Source organism: Chelonia mydas, chromosome 4, assembly GCF_015237465.2.
Source record: "Chelonia mydas isolate rCheMyd1 chromosome 4, rCheMyd1.pri.v2, whole genome shotgun sequence".
Classification (NCBI taxonomy): domain Eukaryota; kingdom Metazoa; phylum Chordata; order Testudines; family Cheloniidae; genus Chelonia; species Chelonia mydas.
In genome coordinates this window covers 1,641,275-1,655,973 of record NC_057852.1, presented here as the reverse complement: position 1 = coordinate 1,655,973, position 14,699 = coordinate 1,641,275, and the positions used below count along the sequence as shown (strand labels likewise).

The following is a 14,699-nucleotide window of genomic DNA, read 5'->3' as shown; positions in this document are numbered from 1 at the left end:
TCTACACTACTAAAATTGGGACCCATGCCCGCAAGCCGTGCAATTCCACCAGACAGAGCAGTGGTGGAGCAATTGAGGAGATGGGGTTCAGGTGTTTTTAACCCTTGTATCATCTAGACTTCCTCGGAGCAAGGTTAGAGAACATGTGTCTACAGCCACTCTACACTACTGAAGACGACCTCTGCTGGGAAAACAACACAGCAGGGCACAGATTATCCAACAAGTTCCTGGAATGTGTTGGAGACAGTTTTTCTTTCAGAATGTGGAGAAAGCTACTACGGGAGAGGCTGTTCTAGATTTGGTTTGACAAATAGGAAGGAACTGGCTGAGAATTTGAAAGTGGAAGGCAGCTTGGGTGAATGTGATCATTAAATGACAGAATTCATGATTCTAAAGAATGGTAGGAGGGAAAACAACACAATAAAATAATGGATTTCAAGAAGGCAGACTTTAGCAACTCCCTGAGTTTGCTAAGGTAAGATCCCATGGGAAGCAAGTCTAAGGGGAAAAACAATTCAGGGGAGTTGGAAAGTTCTCAAGGAGACATTATCAAGAGCACAAGTGCAAATTATCCCACTGCACAGGAAAGAAATGAAGGATGGCAAGAGACCACGCTGGCTTAACCAGGAGATCTTCAATGATCTAAAAATCAGAAGAGAGTCCTACACAAAGTGGAAACTAGATCAAACTACAAAGGAAAACTGTAAACAAATAACACAAGTATGTAGGGGCAAAATTAGAAAGGCCAAGGTGCAAAATGAGATCAAACTAGCTAGAGACATAAAGGGTAACAAGAAAACATTCTACAAATACATTAGAAGCAAGAGGAAGACCAAGGACAGGGTAGGCCCATTAGTCAATGAGGAAGGAAAGACAATAACAGAACATGTGAAAATGGGAAAAGGGCTTAATGACTTTTTTGTTTCAGTTTTCACCCAAACGTGTCATAGTGATTGGATGTCTAACATAGTGAACACCAGTGAAATTGAGGTAGAATCTGAGGCTAAAATAGGGAAAGAACAAGTTAAAAATTATTTAGACAAGTTAGAGGTCTTCAAGTCACCAAGGCCTGATGAAAAGCATCCTAGAATAGTCAAGGAACTGACAGAGGAGATATCTGAGTCAATAGCTCTGAAAAGTCATGGAAGATGGGAGAGAGGACTGGAAGAGGTGGTTAAGCACTGGAATAAATTGCCTAGAGAGGTTGTGGAATCTCCCTCATTGGAGGGTTTTAAGAGCAGGTTAGTCAGGGATGGTCTAGATAATACCTAGTCCTGCCATGAGTGCAGGGAACAGGACGAGGTGTCCTCTCAAGGTCCCTTCCAGTCCTACGATTCTATGGTACTAGAGCAATAGTTAGAGATTTCCGTAAAATCCTCAGTGTAGACAAGGCCTATGAGTGGGAGCGAGGATCTCCTGTCAGTGGCTCCAGGTTAAAATCCACAAGCAAATACTGATGGCCGTTCAGAGATGGCCACTTGAAAAGAGGCGATGGGTCTCTTGTCACTTACCCTGAGCTACAGCATAGCCGTCTCCCTTCTTCCCTGCAGAGAGGAGGCAGATTTCAGTGAATTCAGCTCCCAAGGCAGGAACCGACTCCGATCTGTGTCCACGGCTCAGAAACCGGGCCCCTGGCCCAGCACAGCCCCCTGGTGCTCAGTAATGGACTCAAGGTCCCAGGCGCTCACAATTGGCAAGAGAGAAAGACACAATGAGACAGTTTCCAAAGACCTCGGTGCACTGGGTGCTCAGCTCTTTGGAAAACCTAGCCCCATATAAACTGTAACCCGCACCCAGTTTCTGGGTCTGACCCTCCAGCAGCTCCCATTGCGGGTCATTAGCTCAGTCCCGCAATGGGGCTGTTACACCAAACTGACACAGGCTCCTGTACTGCTGTTGCCCTTAGGCGGGTGTGCAGGGCCCGGCAAGTCCAGAGAATCCCCCATCCCAGGCTCTTTACCTGGGCGTTTCTTTTTCCAGACGACTACTCCGATTATAACACCAATCAGGACAACTGCAGTGATAACTCCAGCCACTGTGGGAATCAGATTATTATTTGGTTCTGAAATGGAATGGAGAGAATGATCAATGGGGAAAAATCCCCTTCCCCCCACCACTAAAATCCCCCTTTCATCCCACTGCAGGGATCCGTCAGTCAGCTCCCCAAGTTAGGGCTGAGGCCTGCAACTCTCCACCCCTTCCATGCATTGCACCCCCCACAGGGAGTCCTGGACACAGTCTCTACCACTTCCAGTCATAATAAATATTTAGCACTTAAACTCAAAGACTTTTATAACATTAACCAATCCCCATAACCGTGGGAGAGCATGGATGTCAGTATCGTCCCTAAACAGGAAAGGGGGAAGACTTGCTGAAGATCACACAGTGAGGCAGTGCAAGGCCAGGAATAGACCCCAGGAATCCTGACTTCCAGCCCCTCCTGCTCTAACCCACTAACCCCAACTCCCCTTCCAGAGACAGAACCCAGGAGTCCTGGCTCCCAGCCCCTAACCCCCCTTGACCAGGCTGACTTTCATGACTAATGGAACAGTCCCATTGTGGGAGTCTGGTGCCAAACTGGAAACTGACCTCAAAGCTCTGGATTTCCCTGCCATGAATGGAGTTACAGACACAATGCCTTTTTTTTTGAGGGGGCAGGAAGTGAAGAGGGGAGGAAAGAAATATTAATACTGTTCTTGGTTTATATAAACCTGTTAAACCCCGTGTTCTGTACACACTTTCAGTTTCATTAATCAGCTTCTCCTGTTGTCTGAAAGAGCCATATAATAATACAGCAAAAAGAAAAATATTTCTAAGAGAATAAGGAACTGTGGTTTATGATACAAAAATTGGCAGGACACATGGTAGCTGGATTTTGATGTGAAACCATCTGCTGACTAGAGTCCCGGTGCAGGCTGCCCTCTCAGAAATTGTTTGCACTTCCAAATGCTGCATTTTTCCACATCCCATTTAACCAAGCAAAAAGATGGCTGGAAGGCAGCTCCATGTGTAAAAAATTCTTCTAAGACTTTCTTGTGCTAGGGGCATAGGAGTCTCCATCTGTGATGCAGGGCTCTAATCTGTCTCCTCGCACCATTCCAAGGCCATACCCTCCCTTCCAGCATCACTGCGCACAGAAACAAGCTACTCCCAACATTATACCTCTCTCTCTGGCCACATGGACAAGAATGAAGGGCCCGTAGAGCCGTGTTTCTGAGAACCTGCTGAACCATAGGACTGGAAGGGACCTCGAGAGGTCATCTAGTCCTGACCCCTGCACTCATGGCAGGACCATGAGTGCCTGAAGTTGAGACCGGGCTGCAAGCTGAACCAAGACCACTTCTGTCTGGAAATAAGGGGCAGATCTGAGCTTCCCCTGGGATGTGGTAAATTCTCCATCCCTTGGAGACTTTACATCTGGAATGGGCATCTCTTTCTGACAGATGAGGTCTAGTTTGCTCACAGATGACCAGACTGGATGCTGGGGTCCCTGGTGTGATTCCCCCCTGCCCTGGGCTATGCAGGAGCTCAGATCAGATGATTAGAATGGTCCCTTCAGGCCTTAAATGTCCCATTGTTAATCTTCTCCCTTCAGAGACACTGTATTGCTGAGATGTATCAAACAGACCCAGAGGCAGCAAACTGGAGAGCAAGACATGAGCCCCAGGCACTGTGGGTCCCAACTCTAGCACAAGAACTTGACTGCAGAGGGACAGGGCCAAAGAGGACAGGGCCTCACAGACCCTGAGGAAATTCCAGCTTCAGCCTAGAAATCCGAATGAGAATTTTTCAGGGTTTGAGTTTAATGGATTCCCCCTCTCCCACTTGGAAAACAGACAAACACACAAACTCCTTACCCCAGGAAACAGAGAGTGGCTCTAACAGGCTTTCATGCTCCACGTGACATGAATAATGGGCTTTGATCTTGGGATCAATCTCCATTGTCACCCAGCTCTGGTAGGTCCCATCCCCACTGGGTAGGATGCCTTCAGAGTAGGTCTCCTGCTGTCTGCTCTCCCCATTTCTCAGCCAGGTCACGGTGATGTCCCGGGGATAGAACCCACTGACCTTACAGGAGAGGGTGGTGAGGCCGTCATGAGATGACCTGTCGCTCACTCTAGCTGTTGGGTGCACTGGGAAAAAGAAGAAATTGAAGTTAGCTCTTTCCAAGCTCTAATCCAAGCAGCCTTTGCTGGAACTTTGCAGCATGAAATTCTGAGACCCCAGCGGGGGGAGAGGATGAGAGTCCATGAGACGGAATCCCTCTGATGAGAGAGAACCACCATGTTAGAGGATTCCTGTGCCGAATTCACAGCATCAGCAATGGTGAACCCCCAGTCCAGGTCCCTGACCAGATTCTATCAGTGTGGTAACCAGAAGCCTCAGCCCCCAGCCACAGTGACGCAAGTATCTTGGAAGTCTTCTCTAAGCTCCAGATACAGGTATCACAGATGTCAGTCCTTAATCACGTGCTAGGTGTGTGTCCATCTCCTCTCAGTCCCTGGATTGGAAAGAGGGAAAAATCTTGCCCTGGCCAGGGAGCGAAAAAACGAACTACACAAACTGACCAATTAGAGATGGAAAGGACCATTTCACAAAAAGTGACACACAGTGCTAAACTGCCCCTCAAACTCGCTAATATTAATTGCCTAATTTCTTCTCGGCTGTTACCAAATCTATTTACCCCAATATTATGGATTTCAAAAGGATTTACACATTGTTAGAGAGCTTATTCCTTCACTCTCCCACTTCCCTGGTCCTTCTCGCATGAACAGAGAGCAACAATACCCGAAGTCCGAAGGTGCAAACAATTGGATGTTTATTGGGGTGAACTTCCAGCAAGCTTAAATCCAAGTTCTTTTTTCCTTATTTTCGAATCCCAACTTACTTCCTGTTTGCCCCTAATTTATATAGTAATATTCTTAGCTATACCTTAACCAATCATTTTACTGAAATCTAGCTAACCAATCCTAACATATTGTAACATAATTCTCTAACCAATTATATCCCACTACCCTAACTAACTTACACCTTGCAAAATTAATTTTCCAGCAGACAAAAACATTTAGAGAACCAGACAGATTAACAATAGAAAAGTGGGGACCATAAAGATAAAACATACAGAAATGAGGGTTTCACAACCACAACTATTGAAAAGTGATTTCTTGCCAGACAGGATCCTATCAAACTAAGTTTTCTTTAACCATCTTTCTCTGGAGGCGATCGGGGTTATCAGGACAGGATTGTATCCTAACAGCCCGATGGCACCTTTTTTCAACGGGACTAGTTTGGAATGTGAGGAGGTGACCGGTCGCTTCCCAGCTTATGGCTGCCTCTGCTGCTTAGCCAAAGGCCTTCGCCTAAGCACAGGGCCTCAGACTGTCACAGTGAGAGAATGCCCTGACACAGATTCTTTCTTTTATACCTCTGTAGCTAGCTAAATGATAAACATAGACCTTAATTCTTAAAGTATAGGCCTTTATAGGCAGGCCTGCATATCCATATCCTAACACACACATTGAAAAATCAGTTTCCCAGCCCGTTGGCACTGAAATACACATTACACGGCTGTGTGTGGCTTTTTCTTCCTGGCATTTGTAAAGAGGGCCAAGGACAAGACAATGTTCTGCTGAGGTCTGTGAGAGAAATAAGCAACAAGTATAATTGTTGCAAAAAAACATGTACAAATTTCAAGTAACCTTGAACAGTGAAAGCGAACTGTTTGGGAAGGGAAAGATTATGGTTTGTAATGGTGCTAACTAATTTGGAGAATTTGTGTCCATGGTAACATATAAGGTACATACGTGGGTAATAGCCAGTTAACATTTTGAAGCAGACTATGCTGCAACTGTCCTCTTGAGTCAGAGAGGTAAAGTATTTAACCTCTTCCCTTCCATAGTTCTGCTGATTAATCTTTAATAAGCTTTGATTAATAAATGTGACGGAGTATGATTATCTGATGTCTTATTGATAAAAGAATCAAGGAATAAGTAAGCAGGTGTTGCAGCAAAGGTAGGTCTTGAGGGGGAAAGCTTTAAGGAGGACAAGGGGAGCCTTCTTCCAGGTTAGTATGGGGAGAGCAATTCCACATGGAGGGGATGGCATGGAAGGAAGCACATAGGTGACCGTGGGAGAAGTTTGAACAGACAGACAACAAGGACAAAACGACAGTCATTGGTGGAACCCAGGGGCTGGGGGTAACACAACAAATATGATGGTACAGACAGTGAATGAGGAGGAATTACATGGTGAGTGAAGCTGGTGTCCATAGACGTGGTGGCACTTCCATAAGCAAAGTTCAGCGGAGCTTCCTCTACAGAGTTTATTTTTCAGAGTGCTCTAACACGCCCAGGCAGACTGCCTTGAGAACGCTGCGTTACACCGGGGGAAGAGCTAGAATTTGTGGTGTAAATTTGGGCTCATTTGGTCAAGTGGCTCTGGAGATGAAGCTTCTCTGCAGTGAGCTGCTTTTAACATTTTTCAATTTCTTATATTTTTTTTCAGCAGAGCGGGGGGGTTTCCCCACCCATCCCTGGTGCAAGGTTAGCTGAACAGCCCCCTACCCCACTACCCCATTTTGGAACTGGGGCTGGGGAATGGAGATGTAACCAGTAGTGTCCCCTGGGTGGGGCATGTCCCGAAGCCTTACCTTTCCTCTGCAGAGTCTCCTTCCCATACTCCAGAGAACTCCTTAGCCAGGAAATACATTCCTCCTCCAGGTAGCGTTTCCATCCCTGGTTGTCATCTATTTCAATATCCCATCTCCTCTTGGTGATCTGAGCCCCAATATCTGCTGCTACCCAAGTCATGGTCTCCTTATCGAAGGTAAGAAAGTCTCGTCCGTCATACGAATCCTGATAAAACCCCTGAATGGTGTTGCCTTCCTGGAGATCACAGCCAAATATCGTCTGGATAATGTGAAACCCTGAAACACACAGGCAGGACCCCAGGGGCTGGGTTGAGATCACACTACATGAGGGTCAGCAGCAGCTTCTCTCTGAAAATCTCACCAAGACCCCACTGCAGGTAGCCCAGTCGTTCTTCCACTTGCTACTGGGCCCTCCCTCCCCTGAGAAACGGGGTCCCCACTTATGCTGTTGGGCACTTTACCCGCCCAGCTCCTTTCAGGAAGCAACCCAAACCCGCATCCATCTGTTGGGTCTTGTACACTGAAGACCCCCAACTGCAGAGAGCTCACAACCTTCAAGGAGTACCTCACTGCTGCTTGTTCTTCTATGCTCAACAACCCCAAAGGGAATACTCCAGATATTGCAGGGATCTATCCCCTCCAGCTCTCTGAGGATCCCCCCAGTTCTGGTAGTCAGGGTCATTTTAGGGAAGAGAGGGAGTGCAGGGGGTCTGTACCCACTCTCTTCTGCTCTGGTTGTATTAATTTTGCAAGCTCCCCAGGGTGACTTTGTCCCCCACCTCCTCCATTCACAGTACCCCCATGTCCCTGTGGGGAGGGGGTACAGGAGGTCTGTCCCCCACACTAACCTCTGCTCTCGTTTAAGGACCTCACAGAATCCCCAGGGTCCCTCTGTTTCCCTGCCCCATCTTCCCCATGCCCCCAACTCCATCTAGGAACCGCAAAGAACCAACTTCAGATGCTTGGCCTCCTTTTAACATTAGCACTGTCTCAAGGTGTTTCTCTGTAAGGATCAGGCCACTGACGGCCCTTAGTTCAGCTGGCCACCATTTTCACACAGCCAGGCTAATCTTCACAACAACGGCCGCCATCTCCCATTATTTGCCACACAACCAAGACCAGACTCAGGCTATGTCTACACTATGAAGTTTTGTCGCCGAAGGTAGTGTCGACACGCAGAAGTCACGAAAAGAAAAGTCGCCAAAGTGTGTCTCCACTTGCTCAGTCTGTCGACACATCGTGTCCACATTTTTAGCTCGCTCATCGACCGCGGGAGCAGTGCACTGAGGTTATGTGTCCCACAGTGCCTGGCAGCAGCATCCGTCACTAGGTGTTGTGGGAATGCGGAATGGACCGTGGAGCATATTGGGACCATGCATAACGTCCCGTCAGCCACTGCTTTGTTTCCCAGCCCTCCAGGGGTTTCCAGATTCCTTTCGCACCAATTTGCCAGCTGCCATTCTTTGCTGTGCACTTCAGCATCTGCAGAGCAGTGAGAAAGCATGGATCCTGCACGTCTCTCCTCTGCTGTATTCACTGACATCAGGACATGACGCACAGCAGAGTTACCCCACACGTTACTGACAGAGGAAGAAGAGTTGCAGGCAGACAACTTTCCAAGAGAGATGGACAGCAGCAACCTGGCACTGCCTTTGGCAGTCACAGAGCAGCTGTGCAGGGTAGACGGTTGCTTTTGGGCTAGGGGAACCAGCACTGATTGGTGGGATCACATCGTCATGCAGGTGTGGGATGAAGAGCAGTGGCTACAGAACTTCAGGATGTGTAAAACAACCTTCCTGGAGCTCTGTGCTGAGCTGGCCCCCAAACTGTGGTGCAAGGACACCAGAATGAGAGCTGCCCTCTCGGTAGAGAAGCGTGTTGCAATTGCTGTGTGGAAGCTCACAACTCCTGATTGCTACCAGTCAGTTGCAAATCAATTTGGAGTGGGGAAGTCTACTGTTGGGGCTCTATTATTCCAAGTGTGCAGGGCAGTAAATCACATCCTGCTGCCGAGGACCATGACTCTGGGAAATGTGCATGACATACTGGATGGTTCTGCAGAGATGGGCTTTCCTAACTGCGGGGTGGGGGGCAATAGATGGCCCATATATTCCTATTAGAGCGCCAGACCACCTTGCCACAGAGTACATCAACAGGAAGGGATACTTCTCGATAGTGCTGCAGACGCTTGTGGATCACCGGGGGCGTTTCACAGACAGAAATGCGGGGTGGTCTAGAAAGGTGCATGACGCCCGCATCTTCAGGAACAGTGGCCCGTACAGAAAGCTGCAGGCGGGGACCTTCTTTCCAGACCACAAAATCACAGTGGGGGATGTGGAAATGCCCATAGTAATCCTGGGAGACCAGGCTTCCCCCTTACAGCCCTGGCTCATGAAACCTTACACAGGGCAGCTGGACAGCAGTAAGGAGTGTTTTAAAAACAGGCTGAGCCGGTGCCACGTGGTGGTGGACTGTGCCTTTGGCAGATTGAAGGGGAGATGGAGGTGTCTCTTTGGCAGGCTAGACCGTATCGAGGAGACTATTCCCATGGTCATAGCCGCGGGCTGCACTTTGCATAAACTCTGTGAATCTCAGGGTGAAATGTTCAGGGGTGGCTGGAGAGTTTCAGCAGCCAGACACTTGGGCTGTCAGAGGAGCACAGAGGGCTGCTTTTAACATGAGGGAGGCTTTGAGGAAGCGCTTTGGCAATGAGGGGCACTGAAGTGTACCGTTTGCAGTTGCTTCCCTGATGCTTCCCATTTAACATCCCACGTAACACGTATTTCTGGAGCAAATGCTTGAACAGCCTGTACCAGGGACTGACGCGGTAACTGTGGTTTGTGGAACAGAAAATAAAATAGTTGTACCATTAAAAAAGTTTGCCTTTACTGAACACCACAAATTACAGTGAAACACACTAACGCACCCATTGTTTGCTGGTAAGGGACCGTCTTATGGCTTAAAAAAAAAAAAAATCACAGCTGTGTGTAGGTCCAGCTATCATGGTCAAACCTGTGAGAGGGGGTGGAGTGCAGGGGAAACTGAGGATTCCCAGAGAGTGAAAATGTGTCCCCCTCATAGCCCTTTTCACACAATGTCCATAAAATGGGCCCATGTGTGTCCCAATTCCTACAGGGCACTCGCAGCTGGGACTGCACAGACTCCTCTCCCCATGACCATGATGAGGTCAAAAAGCTCCGTGGTGGTCCAAGCTGGAGGGTGTTTGGAGCAATAGCCAGCCATGCTCACCTGGGAAGCCATGAGGACGCTGCGCGCTGAGGCAGCCAGCAGGAAAGGGAATTTAAAGTTCCCGGGGCTTGCAAGGGGGAGGGGTGGATTGTTGTTGACTGGCTGAAGGGCAGTGGAGTTCAAAGCACTGACCAGAGTGGCTGCTTGGCATTGTGGGCAGGGTGACCAGATTTCCCGATTTTATAGGGACAGTCCCGATTTTTGGGTCTTTTTCTTATATAGGCTCCTATTACCCCCCACCCCCTGTCCCGATTTTTCACCCTTGCTGTCTGCTCACCCTCATTGTGGGAAACCCCAGCGAAGGCGAAAAAAGGCTCATTGGGTCCACACTAAATGTTTGTCAACAGTAAAGGGGGGGGGGGGAAGCCCCTCGCTTAGCTGAAAGTTTTTTGTCACCGGGCGTTTTCCTTGACAAACGTCGCGTTGCCGTGTGGACGCTAACGCAGTTTTGGCGCCAAAGGGCAATTTTTGGTGACAAAACGCAATAGTGTAGACAAGACCTTAGTTAATTCAGCCACCCAGCAGGCTGGGAGGGAGAGGAATATGGGGATGGGGACAGGAAGGAGAATTTAAGGGAGAGGGAGGCAGGCTGTGGGGAACAGAAAAGAACACTGTGGGGATCACAAAGACGACTGAAAAGTGTGGGGAACGGATCAGACTCCCTAGTTTGGCAAACAGGGCAGATCGTGGGGGCACAAAACTAACCCACACAGGGTCCCAAATATTTTCACCCTTTCCCCCACCCTGCACTAGATACACAGAGGTAAACGCCGAGATTTTCAGCAATCACTTCTGGGTGCCCAACTGAGACCTTTTAAAGGGGCCTGATCACAAAGTGGGAGCACCCAGCCTCTGAATCTCAGACACCCAAAAATCACTAATCACTTCTGGAAAAATGTCGGCCAAGGGATTAAATACAATTTGGTGTCACAGCCACAGGTGAGAGCCCAGCCCACTGAGCTGTGTCCCTGAACTATGCCCCAGGTTTGGACAAAAACCAGTTACTAACCTTCCTGTAATGGTTGTTCTCAGAGATGTGTTGCACACGTCCATTGCACGCTAGGCGTGCGTGCCCCACACACAGTTGCCTGAAACTTTTCCCTCTGTGATACTCCTCAGGCCGGCTCTAGCGCCCTCTAGTGCGGCGCGCTCATGTCATGATATAAGGGGACCGGCCCAGACCACGCCCTCTCAGTTCCTTCTTGCCGGCAACTCCGACAGAGGGTGGGTTGTGGAATGGACGTGAGCAACACGTCTCAAAGAACAATAGTTACAGAAAGGTTAGCAACCCTTTTTCCTTCTTCGAGTGCTTGCACACGTCCATTCCATGTTCGGTGACTCCCAAGCAGTACCGTAAGAGGTGGGCTCGGAGTTCATGGACATGGAGATTGCAACACTGCCCATCCAAACCCAGGGTCATCTCTTGCTTGCTGAGTGCTGGCGCAATGGGAAGAAAAAGTATGTCCCGACACCCAGGTCACCGCTCCACAAATATCTTGGATCGGATCTGGGCCTTGACCACCACTGAGGAAGTTTGTGCTCTTATAGACTGGGCCATCACGAAGGCAGGTGGTGGGACACCTGCCTGCATGTAACACATGCAAATGCACAATGTGATTCAGGATGAAATTCTCTGAACTGAAGAGGCTAGGCCTTTTGTCCTATCAGCTACTGCCACAAGGAGCGCTGTGGATTTACGGATCGGCTTGGTCCTTTCTACACAGAACACTCGGGCGCCCCTAACATCCAGAGCGTGGAGACGCTACTGCTCCCTATGCTTGTGCGCCTGTGGGAAGAAAACGGGCAGGAAAATAGCCTGATTACTATGAAATGGTGAGGCGACCTTCGGGAGGAACACGGGTGGGGCAACCCTTGTCATTAAAGAACACTGTATATGGAGGTTTTGACAGAAGATCTCTAATCTCCGAAACCCTCCTGACTGAGGTAATTGCTACTCAGAAAGGCGACCTTCCAGGAAAGGTACAAGAGGGCACAATGCCAGTGGCTCAAAGGGAGCCCCCTGAGCTCGGACAGGACCAGTTTAAGTCCCGCAGGGGGATGGGTTCCTGGATTTGCAAGTATAGGCTTGAAAACCCTTGAGGCCGTGAATGGAGATTTCGTGTGGTCGACCGCCCAGCAGGCGGTGGGAGCTGAGATCACGGCTCGGTGTGCTGTCACCGAGGGAATCGCTAGACTGGCTGTTTCAGATGAAGCAGATACTCCAGGACAGTCTGGGGAGACGGCCAGCAGGTGAGAGGTGGGGCCCTGGAACGGGGGGGCCGAGGCCCTGCCGCTTTAGCAGCGGGGGGGAGCGGGGGGGGGAGGGAAGCCTCAGGTGAAGAGGTGGAGCGGAGGGGTGCCTCGGGGGAAGAAGCAGAGCCACAGTTTACGCGCTGGCGCGCTCCCCCCCTTGTAGGGAGGTTCCAGTGCCCCCAGCTGTGGTGACCAAACGGAGAATCACTTCCATTTGGCGAGGTAAGAAGCTCTGCTAGAAGGTTTCCTATGCCTAGCAAGACCTAGCAGACCTGCTGCAAACAGGCCAGTTCCACAGGATGTAACCATGGAGCTTCCACGCCGTCAGGCAGACGCAGCATTTGGCTGTGATCTTGTGGGATCGGGTGCCGAAAGAGAGGGAGCAGGAAGTGGGGCCCCACTCCGGCAGGGAGAGGGTTAAAAGCAGCTGGCGGGAGCCTGTGCAAACCTGGCCCATCAGAGGAAGGGAGAAGGCAGCCCATCAGGGCCGGGCTGGGCCCTATAAAAGGCTGCAGGGCTGAGGGGAGCTCACTCTCGCCCTGGCCAGGAAGGGAGGAGGACAGGCTCTCCGAGAAGGAGGGCTGCACCCGGGACAAAGCAGCGCCGGGCAGGGGGGCCGGGCAGGGAGAGCTCTGGCGAACCCCTGCCAGACTGCAGGCCGTGAGATACAGGCCGAGAGGTGCACGGGTCATGGGGAAGCGGCCCAGGGAGCGCGAGCAGTAGAGGGGAGAGGAGGCGGGCAGGACACGGCTGCCCCCAGAGGGTCCCTGGGTTGGGATCCAGAGTAGTGGGCAGGCCTGGGTCCCCCCCTCCTCCCTTGCACTGCGCCTGGCCGTGGAGGAGCGCGGCCCTGTACAGACTGGGGCTGGCCCCTGAGGCAAGGGGCTAGACTTTGGGGCTGTCGTCGGCCACGGCGGCAGGTGCATGGACGCAGGACTACCGATACCCCCGGGGGGGAGAACGGAGGGGTGGGCACGGCCAGAGGGCAGTGTCCTGAAGCGGACGCCGTGGACCACGGGAACGACGTGGGCCCAGAGCCAGAGGGTGCAGACAGGAGAACGGACAACAGGCCAGACGCCGACCAGAAGGCAGCCCTAGCGCTGTCCATGGACTGAGCTAATTCCCAGCGTGACCAGCAGGAGGCGCCGTGGTTGTGAGTCCAACCCACAACAGAAGTGCCCCTGGAGTCGCGACTGACAGGTCTGGAAATGTCCCAGACCAGGGCTGGCGTGGCCAGGCTGGGGCTGCGAGGCTTCACCCTGTACCGCTTGACCTTCAGCGAGACCCTGGGCACAAAAGGAACGGGAGGGCCGGGGGGGAAGGCCCAGAACAGGTGCTTTGTCCAAGGGAGTCAGAAGGCATCTGGGAGCGAGACCAGGCTGCAGCCATGCAGGCAGCTGACATTTCCTGTTCTGTCGGGTTGTGCACAGGTCTACGAGCGGAGCACCCCACCACTGGAAAATGGCCCTTGCTACGTCAGGGCATAGGGACCATTCGTGGTGAGGAGAGAAAGATGTGCTGATCTGATCTGCCAGCCCGTTCTGAGCTCCCGAAAGGTGAGAAGCTTTGAGGTGGATCGAGTGCTTTATGCAGAACTCCCACAAGCAAATGGCTCCGAACACAGGGGCGAAGAGCAGGCCTCTCCCTGCCCGTTGATGTAAAACATGGCTGTGGTGTTGTCTGTAAGAACTCGCACCACCTTGCTTGTGATGAGGGGTAACAACACCAAACGTGCTAAGCAAACCACCCTGAGCTCTCTGATGTTTATATGTAACGAGAGCTCCTGCTGGGACCACTGAGCTTGTGTCCTGAGGTGCCCCAGGTGGGTCCCCCAACCGAGCTTGGATGCATCTGAGATTATGGATATCGAGGGTTGGGGCCTGACGAAGGGAACGCCCAAGCCTACCAACCAGGGGTCTGTCCACTAGTCGAGGGAGGCAAGGACTGGGGTAGTCACTGTGAGCACCGAGTCCAAATGATGGCAGCTTGGCCAGTACACTGAGGCCAGCCAAGCCTGAAGGGGTCTGAGGTGGAACCTCGCATACCACACCACGTATGTGCACACGGCCATGTGACCCAACAGCCGGAGGCCGAAACAGGCTGTCGTGACGGAGTGGGCCTTGACCTGTGATATCAGTGACACCACTGACTGGAAGTGGGCTTCTGGAGGAAGGCCCTGGTGTGGGTAGAACCGAGCACCACTCCGATAAACTCTATCCTCTGAACCGGGATGAGTGTCGACTTCTGCTCGTTTATCAGCAGGCCCAGAGCTCAAAAGGTTGCTTGGATGAGGTGGTTGCTGGCTTCCACCTGGGACTCGGACTGGCCCTTCACCAGCCAGTCACTGAGATATGGGTACACCGGCACCCCTCACCGTCTCAGGAAGGCTCATACCCTGCATTTCATAAACACCCATTTGGCTGCTGACAGGCTGAACAGGAGGATGGTAAACTGGTGGTGAGTCTGGTTCACAGCGATCCTGAGAAACCTTCTGTGGCCTCGGAAAATAGAGATGTGGAAATAGGCATCTTTCAAATCAAGGGCGGCG

At 51.1% G+C, this 14,699-nt stretch overlaps 2 protein-coding genes across 10 annotated transcripts in view; both read right to left on the bottom strand.

Moving 5' to 3' along the window:
- Positions 1–14,699, bottom strand: part of LOC102930774 (class I histocompatibility antigen, F10 alpha chain) — a 1,343,638-nt gene that overhangs the window by 4,594 nt on the left and 1,324,345 nt on the right. The window contains exons 1-5 of one of the 4 annotated variants that reach the window (XM_043545708.1): positions 9,379–9,475; positions 6,650–6,925; positions 3,858–4,133; positions 1,961–2,062; positions 1,512–1,544 (exon numbers count right to left, since the gene is read on the bottom strand). In XM_043545708.1, coding sequence (XP_043401643.1) covers positions 1,512–1,544; positions 1,961–2,062; positions 3,858–4,133; positions 6,650–6,925; positions 9,379–9,409 — 718 coding nt within the window. In that variant the 5' untranslated portion in view covers positions 9,410–9,475. The other 3 variants (XM_043545707.1, XM_043545706.1, XM_043545705.1) reach the window with 3 other exon arrangements.
- The window catches only part of LOC102929674 (class I histocompatibility antigen, F10 alpha chain), a 127,464-nt gene that overhangs the window by 87,958 nt on the left and 24,807 nt on the right, over positions 1–14,699 (bottom strand). The window lies entirely within an intron of this gene.